This window comes from Leptodactylus fuscus, chromosome 6, assembly GCF_031893055.1.
Source record: "Leptodactylus fuscus isolate aLepFus1 chromosome 6, aLepFus1.hap2, whole genome shotgun sequence".
In the NCBI taxonomy this organism is placed as follows: Eukaryota; Metazoa; Chordata; class Amphibia; order Anura; family Leptodactylidae; genus Leptodactylus; species Leptodactylus fuscus.
Window position 1 is genome coordinate 185157922 of NC_134270.1, and position 13268 is coordinate 185171189.

Consider the following 13268-nt stretch of genomic DNA (forward strand, 5'->3'; position numbering starts at 1 on the left):
GGTTAGAGTGGTCTGGAGAAGGACACAGGGGTCTGGAGGAGGCAGAGAGGGTTAGAGTGGTCTGGAGAAGGACACAGGGGTCTGGAGGAAGCAGAGAGGGTTAGAGTGGTCTGGAGAAGAACACAGGGGTCTGGAGGAGGCAGAGAGGGTTAGAGTGGTCTGGAGAAGAACACAGGGGTCTGGAGGAGGCAGAGAGGGTTAGAGTGGTCTGGAGAAGAACACAGGGGTCTGGAGGAGGCAGAGAGGGTTAGAGTGGTCTGGAGAAGAACACAGGGGTCTGGAGGAGGCAGAGAGGGTTAGAGTGGTCTGGAGAAGGACACAGGGGTCTGGAGGAAGCAGAGAGGGTTAGAATGGTCTGGAGAAGGACACAGGGGTCTGGAGGAAGCAGAGAGGGTTAGAGTGGTCTGGAGAAGAACACAGGGGTCTGGAGGAGGCAGAAAGGGTTAGAGTGGTCTGGAGAAGGACACAGGGGTCTGGAGGAGGCAGAGAGGGTTAGAGTGGTCTGGAGAAGAACACAGGGGTCTGGAGGAAGCAGAGAGGCTTAGAGGGGACAGAGTGGTCTGGAGGGGACACTGGGGTCTAGAGAGTGTTGTCAGCTGTTGACTGTATACAGCCAGCTTTAGAGGGTATATATCTCACTGCTGTTTTTTCTGCAGGACTTCCCCTTGTTATCCTTGGAGGGGGTAGTCAGCGACCATTCCAATATCCTGGGGTTCTCCATGTATAACAGTAGCCATCCCTTCTATCTGGAGTTCCTGAGAAGCCTGAATATGTCCTGGAGAGAGAACTGCGAGCTGAGCACCTACCTGGGCCCCGCGGTGAGTCTGGACGCCATGGGGTCGCCTTGTTTCTGCTATTATGGTGACCCAGAAGGGCGGGGCCTCCTGGAGATTTCCCTGCTGCAGTTCATGAGGATACGGCTACGCCGGCCCATGTGGTCGCCCTTGAGCTTTACACTATATCTGGAGATTATATGACTTATACAGTTTTAGCAGTTTTCCCTCCTGTCTCCCTGATCTGATGACTGGAGAGCATCTGCCATGATGTCTGCTCCATAACCTTCTGTGTCACCTACTTATAGAATATTATATAGGGGCACTGGCCTGTACTGATGGAAATAAAGCACTTGGGGTGAGATAGAAGACTTACTAGTAGCTGCAGCAGCCGCTGCGTCTCTCTGCTTCACTCTCATTAGGCTCCTCCCTCTCCCCGCTCCATTTGATGGGCACATGTCATCTGATACTTCAGTAAGTGTTTGTCTGTCTTGGAAGCTCAAGATGGATTCAGCAGAAATGTGTGAATGTTACCTTAGGAGGGAAGAGGAGTCTGATAAGTGGAGAAAGAAGCATTGTGACCAGTCTGTGACTAAACATCACCATCTAGCCTCAAGTCCGTGACTGTGACTTTTTACCACCTTGCAGGGCGTCATCTGAATGCCTGTAGCCACCACTAGGGGGCGCCATTGTGGTCTGCTGTGCATGTTCCACTAGTGGATAAGTAATGCAGTGTAAAGTATGGTGTCCTGGCCGCCATCCACCAGCCTGGTCACTCCTTTATTGTGCAGACTCGCCTATAGATATCTGATCACATTTTCCATCTCTTTCCGCAGCTCTCGGCCGCCCTCATGTTTGACGCTGTACATGTCGTAGTCAGCGCCGTGCGGGAGTTGAACCGAAGCCAGGAGATTGGGGTGAAGCAGCTGTCCTGCAGCACGTCGCAGATCTGGCAACACGGCACCAGCCTCATGAACTATCTGCGCATGGTACGGACGCCTGACGCACCCGGACATGACAAAGATGTGCTAGTCATAGTCAGTGCTTAGGAGAAGGCGACTTAAAGGGGTTGTCCAGGATTAGAAAACAGCGCCACCTCTGTCCATGTGTGGGTGTGCAGTATATGATATGGAGGCTCAGGCCGCAAAATCGGGCAGGAATAGGACCTGTTCTAGATTTTGCAGCCTGGACTGTCGGCCCGCACATGTGAAATTCACGTATGTACAGGCCCATGGGCATGGGGCCTAAGATGCAGACGGTGCCGATCCTCGCACCAGTCCTTTAACCTCTGATGTGCTGGACACATGACACATGTCATTCCTCATATTGTCTTTGCTCCTCTCAGGTGGAGTACGATGGGCTGACCGGACGAGTAGAGTTTAATAGCAAAGGACAGAGGACAAACTACACCCTACGCATCCTGGAGAAGGCTGGAGACGGCCACCGCGAGGTACGTTCTGCAGACTCCAACGTCCTTGAGCGTCGCGCCCTGATTTGTCCTCAGTAGTTGATGTCAATGTAGTAAATTTTGGTAAAATTCTAGGAAATGTTGACTACTGTTAACCCTTCGAATTGCCTTCTTGCAGGTTGGTGTTTGGTATTCCAACCGCACCTTGGCCATGAATGCCACCAGCCTGGATATAAACATCTCAGACACGCTGGAGAACAAGACTCTAGTAGTCACCACAATTCTTGTAAGTTCCTCCTAGACGAGCCCACTAAATCCATCTCCCTACGTCAGACCCTCACGATGCCGTGTATATCTTGACCAGGGAGTGTAGGAATATTTTAGGGTTTCTGTAAATCTGGGGTGATGGTCTGGATACCATATCTCAGTCCCCAGCAGGTTGATGGAGCACCGCTGACAGCCTCGCTCTTCCTACCTTGGTTTTTTTATAGACTTTTTCTTCTAATCTCCAGATGTAATCACAAATCCAATCCCTTTTCCCGTTCTCTGACTGTTTTATCATATTTCTCTCTCCAGGAGAATCCATACATGATGCGCAAAGCAAATTACCGATCCCTATCTGGCAATGACCAGTATGAAGGCTTCTGTGCCGAGATGTTAATGGAGCTCGCTGCTCTCCTGAGGTTCAACTATAAGATAAAGCTGGTGGAGGACGGATTGTACGGAGCCCCTGAGCCCAACGGATCGTGGACGGGGATGGTGGGAGAACTTATAAATCGGGTAGGTAACACCGGGTGGACGACTCATTAACTCAAACAATGTCCTTCCTTCATTTTATGGTTTCTCATATTTGGCCTTGCTGAAGAATTTTGCTGCTCGTTGCCTATAAATGCTCGGCATCGTAGTCAGGGCTGGACTTATGGCGATGCAACACGCGCCTGTGTACCGGACACTTACCCTCCAGTCCATGTGAAGGAACATTGACTGCTTTATAGAATACTATTATACCGGTTTGGCGGTGTTATTGGGGCCAGTGGTGACTCTAGGCCGTACTACCTTTTAATGATTTTCTAAATGAAGGTCTTCAGTAGTTGATCCCTATTAATGGCTGACTAATAATGAGGACAGATTACAATGTTTCGGAACGCTCGGCTCCTTTCTCAAGTAAATTTAAAACTTAAAACTTTAAAAATTTCTGAAGGAGCAGATTTATGTACAAAAGGACACATAGGGATAGAATTCCAGGAGGGGGGGGGGTAGAGGGTCATTAGTGATTGGTAAAAACAATGTAAACACTTCCAGGTTCTTATCAGTTCTCAGGGTCTCAGGTCAGTGATTTCTGTAAGATGCCATAAAACCATGTGACAGATTTAGCCCCCTCGCCAGTGTTTGGAGCAGGGTCATAAATTTATACTCATAAATGCGTCATTCTCTCTTTGATGTGAAATTCCCTCTTAAAACCAAAACTTTCATGTGATCAGTCATATTATGATCCTCATTGCAGAAATGTTCTGATACGGGAAGGTCCATTCTTCGTTCTCTAATTGTATGGCGATGTGAGTTCATCCGCATTCTAAGCTGCTGTCCGGTCTCTCCAACATACAGATTATCAGTGGGACACTTGGTGCACATTATTACATACACTACATGCGGTGTGTTACAGGTGAAGGTACCTGGGGTCTTATGTTCCTTGTTAGAGTTTGGGATCTCTATCCTGTCAGGGGTCAGTATGTGGGGGCAGGTTTTGCACCTCTTCTCTCCACATGGGAATGTTCCTGTGTTAGTTGGAGGTGACAGTGAGCTGCTGACCACTATATTCCTGAGGTTTGGTGTCTGTAGCACAGGAGAGGAGGGTCTGGAGATATGGATGTTAGACGGTTGTCTTTTTGCAGTAGTGGATGTAATTTGCGTGTGATTCCTCTCAGTGTTTCCAGGTGGGGGTTATATGTGACACCAGGGGCACCCGATTGTTTTTCTGTTTGGTATTGTATTTTAATAAATCCGATCTTGGTATTCTTGTGGCCCTGGTGAGTTGGTTATCAATTGTTCTTGGATGGTAACCCTGCCTCAAGAATGTGTTTCTGAATAGAATACCAAACAGGAGAACAATCGGGTGCCCCTGGTTGTCAGATATAACCCCCACCTGGAGACGCTGAGAGGAATCACACGCAAATTACATCCACTACTGCAAAAAGACAACCGTCTAATATCCATATCTCCAGACCCCCCTCTCCTGTGCTACAGATACCAAACCTCAGGAATATGGTGGTGAATCAATTCACATCGCCATACAATTAGAGAACAAAGACTGGACCTTCCTGTATAAAAACATTTCTGCAATGAGGATCATAATATCACCGATCACATGAAAATTTTGGTTTTAAGAGGGAATTTCAAATCAAAGAAAGAACGACGCATACATGAGTGTAAATTTATGACCCTGCTTCAAATACTGGAGAGGGGGCTAAATCTGTCACATGGGTTTATGGCATCTTACAGAAATCACTGACCTGAACAACCCCCCCCCCCATCTTCCTCCTGGAATTCTCTCCCTATGTGTCCTTTTGTACTTAAATCTGCTCCTTCAGAAATGGTTTTAAATTTACTTGAGAAAGGAGCCGAGAGCCCCGAAACGTTGTAATCTGTCATCATTATTAGTCAGCCATTAATAGGGATCAACTACTGAAGACTAGCAAGTTTTTGTTTTTTTATATTTCCTACCCACTGGCTAACACGGTACGAGAACAAACATTTTCCTTATACTAAATGAAGGTGGTGGAAGAAGTTTTTTGAGTCCCATCATCTGCCGGTGGGGCTATTGGTAATGGCCGATCTCCTGAGCGCGGGTCATACCTGAACATCACGGGTCGAGTCATTCTCCTTTGTTTGGATGGTTTAGAATGGTTATTTGTGCACCATGTTATGTGTTCCGGATATGGTGTCTACGATAGAAAGGTCTACACAGGGCACATCCAACCGGAGGCCAGCCCTACCTCGAGGACAACAGCACAGAACTCAAAATGTGACCCTGGTGCTGAAGTCAACAAGTAGAGGGACTGGTGCTGAGAAAAGGTTAACCCAATTATAGGGGTTGGTCTTGGAAATGTAGTCCAACACTCTGGCCAACCATAGAGTACATGGCCCAGTGTGCTGAAGCAGATGAAGCTCATATTATGTGGGTCATAAAGAAAGAGGTGGCATGAGTAGGAGACCCCTATAACAGAGGATATGGAAGGGTGTTGTCTTGGAAATATAGCCCAACACTCTGGTCCACCATGAATGGTCAACCATATGATACCTGGCCAGGTCTGCTAGATCTGACAAATACTTTGTAGGTCTCAACTATGAGTCGTAGAGGGAGATAGAGAGTGGTGGCATGAGTAGGAGACCCCCAGAATAGGAGATGCGGAAGGGTTAGGCTTGGAAATGTAGTCCAACGCTCTGTCCGATCATGAAAGGCCAACCATATGATACCTGGCCTTGTCTACTGGAGCAGATGAAGCTCTTACTTCGTAGGTCTCTGCTGTGGCTTAGAAGGTCACTATGATATATGACTATGGCATATCTTCATGAGATGACTCTTTGGCCAGGATCTTCTCGCGGCACTGCAGCATTGTATAGCTGATGTGTCCTCGGATACTGTAGCGTGAGGCTAACCTTGCGGTGGATTTTCTGGCTTCCATGCCTGGTTTGCTTGTTAATCATGTAATCCGCGTTCTGCACATAAGGTCTGTAATTATTGATGAAAATGAGCAGCAATTACGCGAGGCCGCCCGCTCCCAGGAAGCATGACAAGAACTCAGGAGCCTACATATCAGAAAAGGACACATATTACATGGGGCAATATCACCCTAACAACCTCGCCCCACATTGCTGGATGGCCTGAATGCTGGACCCCATCCAAAAAACATCTCCAACAACGACCCAAGTTCAGTAGCCCCACCAATCCTATACGAAGCATCGGCACAAAGCTGCATCATCTGGGATAGGTACACCACCGGTCTGTCCTCTGGGGTAGGTACACCACCGGTCTGTCCTCTGGGGTAGGTACACCACCGGTCTATCCTCTGAGGTAGGTACACTACTGGTCTGTACTCTGGGGTAGGTACACCACCGGTCTGTCCTCTGGGATAGGTACACTAATGGTCTGTCCTCTGGGATAGGTACACCACCGGTCTGTCCTCTGGGGTAGGTACACCACCGGTCTGTCCTCTGGGGTAGGTACACCACCGGTCTCTCCTCTGGGGTAGGTACACCACTGGTCTGTCCTCTGGGGTAGGTACACCACCGGTCTGTCCTCTGGGGTAGGTACACCACCGGTCTGTCCTTTGGGGTAGGTACACCACCGGTCTGTCCTCTGGGGTAGGTACACCACCGGTCTGTCCTCTGGAGTAGGTACACCACCGGTCTGTCCTCTGGGGTAGGTACACCACCGGTCTGTCCTCTGGGGTAGGTACACCACCGGTCTGTCCTCTGGGGTAGGTACACCACCGGTCTGTTCTCTGGGGTAGGTACACCACCATTCTGTCCTCTGGGGTAGGTACACCACCGGTCTGTCCTCTGGGGTAGGTACACTACTGGTCTGTCCTCTGGGGTAGGTACACCACTGGTTTGTCCTCTGGGGTAGGTACACTAATGGTCTGTCCTCTGGGGTAGGTACACTAATGGTCTGTCCTCTGGGGTAGGTACACTACTGGTCTGTCCTCTGGGGTAGGTACACTACTGGTCTGTCCTCTGGGGTAGGTACACCACCGGTCTGTCCTCTGGGATAGGTACACTAATGGTCTGTCCTCTGGGATAGGTACACCACCGGTCTGTCCTCTGGGGTAGGTACACCACCGATCTGTCCTCTGGGGTAGGTGCACCACCGGTCTGCTCCCTGGGATAGGTACACCACCGGTCTTTCCTCTGGGGTAGGTACACTACCGGTCTGTCCTCTGGGGTAGGTACACCACCGGTCTGTCCTCTGGGGTAGGTACACCACCGGTCTGTCCTCTGGGGTAGGTACACTACCGGTCTGTCCTCTGGGGTAGGTACACCACCGGTCTGTACTCTGGGGTAGGTACACTACCGGTCTGTCCTCTGGGGTAGGTACACTAATGGTCTGTCCTCTGGGGTAGGTACACCACCGGCCTGTCCTCTGGGGTAGGTACACCACCGATCTGTCCTCTGGGGTAGGTACACTAATGGTCTGTCCTCTGGGGTAGGTACACCACCGGCCTGTCCTCTGGGGTAGGTACACTACTGGTCTGTACTCTGAGGTAGGTACACTACTGGTCTGTCCTCTGGGGTAGGTACACCACCAGTCTGTACTCTGGGGTAGGTACACTACCGGTCTGTCCTCTGGGGTAGGTACACCACCGGTCTGTCCTCTGGGGTAGGTACACTACTGGTCTGTCCTCTGGGGTAGGTACACCACCGGTCTGTACTCTGGGGTAGGTACACTACCGGTCTGTCCTCTGGGGTAGGTACACTACTGGTCTGTCCTCTGGGGTAGGTACACTACTGGTCTGTCCTCTGGGGTAGGTACACTACCGGTCTGTCCTCTGGGGTAGGTACACTAATGGTCTGTCCTCTGGGGTAGGTACACTACTGGTCTGTACTCTGAGGTAGGTACACTACTGGTCTGTACTCTGAGGTAGGTACACTACTGGTCTGTACTCTGAGGTAGGTACACTAATGGTCTGTACTCTGAGGTAGGTACACCACCGGCCTGTCCTCTGGGGTAGGTACACTAATGGTCTGTACTCTGAGGTAGGTACACCACCGGCCTGTCCTCTGGGGTAGGTACACTAATGGTCTGTACTCTGAGGTAGGTACACTACTGGTCTGTCTTCTGGGGTAGGTACACTAATGGTCTGTACTCTGAGGTAGGTACACTAATGGTCTGTCCTCTGGGGTAGGTACACTACTGGTCTGTCCTCTGAGGTAGGTACACTACTGGTCTGTCTTCTGGGGTAGGTACACTAATGGTCTGTACTCTGAGGTAGGTACACTAATGGTCTGTCCTCTGGGGTAGGTACACTAATGGTCTGTCCTCTGGGGTAGGTACACTAATGGTCTGTCCTCTGAGGTAGGTACACTACTGGTGTGTACTCTGGGGTAGGTACACCACCGGTCTGTCCTCTGGGGTAGGTATATCAGTCAGTGTCAGCCATGAGATTAGCCCTTTCAGTCTGCATTATTTTTCCCTGAGCAGCGCTCCTCTGGTCTTCAGGCTGTGTGTGGTACTGCAGCTTAGCCACATTCTAGTGAATACTGGGCACACCCGGTTATAGTGGCCCCTGTGGCCCCCCAGTTCTGTTTGCCATGACACCAGAGTATTATCGTTGTATATCCGTCCTCATGTTCCCTGTCGATCCAGCCTGATGATTATTTATGTTTCCAGTCTCCGCCATTAATCTGCAGCTCGTACCCTGCGCCATGACAGCCGACACGATCATATTAATGACGCTGCCGGGGGGTTGCGGTCTCACCGCTCTGGCCACTGCACCGCAGATTGGAAAGGCTCGAGGCCTGAGGGCTACAGCGCCAGGGAGATAGGGGGAGGGCTGTATACTAATAGATAGTGTGACAGGGTCAGTCATATCTGTCACATGATGGACGCGGCCGCCATACTGACCCTGACGCCCATGGAAGGCCATAATTATACAGCACGGCGGTAGAGCAGGAGTAATGGCGTGGACGGTAAGGAAGATATGGAGGATATGGAGGATACAGAAGATACAAAGGATACAGAGGATATGGAGGATACAGAGGATATGGGAAATATGGAGGATATGGAGTATACAGAGGATATGGGGGATACGGAGGATACAGAGGATATGGAGGATACAGAAGATACCGAGGATATGGAGGATACAGAGGATATGGGAAATATGGAGGATACAGAGGATATGGGGGATACGGAGGATACAGAGGATATGGGGGATATGGAGGATACAGGGGATATGGAGGATACAGAAGATACCGAGGATATGGAGGATACAGAGGATACCGAGGATAATGAGGATACAGAGGATAAGGAGGATACAGAGGATATGGGGGATACAGAGGATACAGAAGATACAGAGGATACCGAGGATATGGAGGATACCGAGGATAATGAGGATACAGAGGATAAGGAGGATACAGAGGATATGGGGGATACAGAGGATATGGGGGATACAGAGGATACAGAAGATACAGAGGATACCGAGGATACAGAAGATACAGAAGATACATAGGATACGGAGAATACAGAAGATACGGAGGATACGGAGAATACAGAAGAAACGGAGAATACAGAGGATACGGAAGATACAGAGGATGCAGAAGATAAGGAGGATACAGAGGATATGGGGGATATGGAGAATACAGAGGATAAGGAGGATACAGAGGATATGGAGGATACAGAAGATACAGAGGATATGGGGGATATGGAGGATACAAAGGATACAGAGGATAATGAGGATACAGAGGATAAGGAGGATACAGAGGATATGGAGGATACAGAGGATATGGAGGATACAGAAGATACAGAGGATGCAGAAGATACAGAGGATGCAGAAGATACAGAGGATAAGGAGGATACAGAAGATACAGAGGATAAGGAGGATACAGAAGATACAGAGGATACAGAGGATATGGGGGATATGGAGGATACAGAAGATACAGAGGATAAGGAGGATACAGAAGATACAGAGGATAAGGAGGATACAGAAGATACAGAGGATACAGAGGATATGGGGGATATGGAGGATACAGAAGATACAGAGGATAAGGAGGATACAGAAGATACAGAGGATACGGAGAAGACAGAGGATACGGAGTACATGAAGGATACAGAGACCGGTATATTCAGTCTCACTCACTGGTATAACCCCTCACTGACCAGGCCGGAGGCTTCTGCTTCCTCAGACTGATTTTTCAGGCGTTTCTGGTGAATTTTTAGAAATACATATTTTTTCCTTAGATTTTTTTATTGTAGAAATTTTCAAATTGGCACCAAGAACATTACAGAGAGTTTTGTGTGTTGTGATATTTTTCTTGCCCTTTATAGTTTCCTTCTCTCTATTTTCGGTAGATGAGACGTCCCCTGAGGTCACACAACCCTCTGAGCACATTCACACTCGCACTTATCTTAGGCTTCAGAGCTGAGAAATAAAGAAAGGAATTTCATGTTGGTGGCATTACTGCAATAAATCTCAGCTGAAACTGCAATGAGCCCAAATATGTGCAGGACCTGCTACTGTACAAGGACCTGCAGTCACATGACTATATAAGTGCAGGACCTGCTACTGTACAAGGACCTGCAGTCACATGACTATATATGTGCAGGACCTGCTACTGTACAAGGACCTGCAGTCACATGACTATATACAGTATGTACTGGTCCTATAATATAGGAGAACCTATGGTCAGCTGACTATATATGTGCAAGACCTGCTGTGTGATTGTGTCCCCGGATACGCTGTGTGATTGTGTCCCCGGATACGCTGTGTGATTGTGTCCCCGGATACGTTGTGTGATTGTGTCCCCGGATACGCTGTGTGATTGTGTCCCCGGATACGCTGTGTGATTGTGTCCCCAGATACGCTGTGTGATTGTGTTCCTGGATATGCTGTGTGATTGTGTCCCCGGATACGCTGTGTGATTGTGTTCCTGGATACGTTGTGTGATTGTGTCCCCGGATACGTTGTGTGATTGTGTTCCTGGATACGCTGTGTGATTGTGTCCCCGGATACGTTGTGTGATTGTGTCCCCGGATACGTTGTGTGATTGTGTCCCCGGATTCGCTGTGTGATTGTGTTCCTGGATACGCTGTGTGATTGTGTTCCTGGATACGCTGTGTGATTGTGTCCCCGGATACGCTGTGTGATTGTGTCCCCGGATACGCTGTGTGATTGTGTCCCCGGATACGCTGTGTGATTGTGTCCCCGGATACGCTGTGTGATTGTGTCCCCGGATACGTTGTGTGATTGTGTCCCCGGATACGCTGTGTGATTGTGTCCCCGGATACGCTGTGTGATTGTGTCCCCGGATACGCTGTGTGATTGTGTCCCCGGATACGCTGTGTGATTGTGTCCCCGGATACGCCGTGTGATTGTGTCCCCGGATACGTTGTGTGATTGTGTCCCCGGATACGCTGTGTGATTGTGTCCCCGGATACGCTGTGTGATTGTGTCCCCGGATACGCTGTGTGATTGTGTTCCTGGATAGGCTGTGTGATTGTGTCCCCGGATACGCTGTGTGATTGTGTCCCCGGATACGTTGTGTGATTGTGTCCCCGGATACGCCGTGTGATTGTGTCCCCGGATACGCTGTGTGATTGTGTCCCCGGATACGCTGTGTGATTGTGTCCCCGGATACGTTGTGTGATTGTGTTCCTGGATACGCTGTGTGATTGTGTTCCTGGATACGTTGTGTGATTGTGTCCCCGGATACGCTGTGTGATTGTGTCCCCGGATACGCTGTGTGATTGTGTCCCCGGATACGTTGTGTGATTGTGTTCCTGGATACGCTGTGTGATTGTGTCCCCGGATACGTTGTGTGATTGTGTCCCCGGATACGTTGTGTGATTGTGTTCCTGGATACGCTGTGTGATTGTGTCCCCGGATACGTTGTGTGATTGTGTTCCTGGATACGATGTGTGATTGTGTCCCCGGATACGTTGTGTGATTGTGTCCCCGGATACGCCGTGTGATTGTGTCCCCAGATACGTTGTGTGATTGTGTTCCTGGATACGCTGTGTGATTGTGTTCCTGGATACGCTGTGTGATTGTGTTCCTGGATACGCTGTGTGATTGTGTTCCTGGATACGCTGTGTGATTGTGTCCCCGGATACGTTGTGTGATTGTGTCCCCGGATACGCTGTCTGATTGTGTCCCCAGATACGCTGTGTGATTGTGTCCCCGGATACGCTGTGTGATTGTGTCCCCGGATACGCTGTGTGATGGTGTCCCCGGATACGTTGTGTGATTGTGTTCCTGGAAACGCTGTGTGATTGTGTCCCCGGATACGTTGTGTGATTGTGTTCCTGGATACGCTGTGTGATTGTGTCCCCGGATACGTTGTGTGATTGTGTCCCCGGATACGCTGTGTGATTGTGTCCCCGGATACGCTGTGTGATTGTGTCCCCGGATACGCTGTGTGATTGTGTCCCCGGATACGCTGTGTGATTGTGTCCCCGGATACGCCGTGTGATTGTGTCCCCGGATACGTTGTGTGATTGTGTCCCCGGATACGCTGTGTGATTGTGTCCCCGGATACGCTGTGTGATTGTGTCCCCGGATACGCTGTGTGATTGTGTTCCTGGATAGGCTGTGTGATTGTGTCCCCGGATACGCTGTGTGATTGTGTCCCCGGATACGTTGTGTGATTGTGTCCCCGGATACGCCGTGTGATTGTGTCCCCGGATACGTTGTGTGATTGTGTTCCTGGATACGCTGTGTGATTGTGTTCCTGGATACGTTGTGTGATTGTGTCCCCGGATACGCTGTGTGATTGTGTCCCCGGATACGCTGTGTGATTGTGTCCCCGGATACGTTGTGTGATTGTGTTCCTGGATACGCTGTGTGATTGTGTCCCCGGATACGTTGTGTGATTGTGTCCCCGGATACGTTGTGTGATTGTGTTCCTGGATACGCTGTGTGATTGTGTCCCCGGATACGTTGTGTGATTGTGTTCCTGGATACGATGTGTGATTGTGTCCCCGGATACGTTGTGTGATTGTGTCCCCGGATACGCCGTGTGATTGTGTCCCCAGATACGTTGTGTGATTGTGTTCCTGGATACGCTGTGTGATTGTGTTCCTGGATACGCTGTGTGATTGTGTTCCTGGATACGCTGTGTGATTGTGTTCCTGGATACGCTGTGTGATTGTGTCCCCGGATACGTTGTGTGATTGTGTCCCCGGATACGCTGTCTGATTGTGTCCCCAGATACGCTGTGTGATTGTGTCCCCGGATACGCTGTGTGATTGTGTCCCCGGATACGCTGTGTGATGGTGTCCCCGGATACGTTGTGTGATTGTGTTCCTGGAAACGCTGTGTGATTGTGTCCCCGGATATGCTGTGTGATTGTGTCCCCGGATACGCTGTGTGATT

General features: G+C 49.8%; 1 protein-coding gene across 1 annotated transcript in view; it reads left to right on the top strand.

The window, feature by feature from the left end:
- The window catches only part of GRIK5 (glutamate ionotropic receptor kainate type subunit 5), a 313335-nt gene that overhangs the window by 202547 nt on the left and 97520 nt on the right, over positions 1-13268 (top strand). The window contains exons 8-12 of the mRNA XM_075278006.1: positions 657-818; positions 1610-1762; positions 2119-2223; positions 2360-2467; positions 2758-2961. Coding sequence (XP_075134107.1) covers positions 657-818; positions 1610-1762; positions 2119-2223; positions 2360-2467; positions 2758-2961 — 732 coding nt within the window. The remainder of the gene's footprint in view (positions 1-656; positions 819-1609; positions 1763-2118; positions 2224-2359; positions 2468-2757; positions 2962-13268) is intronic.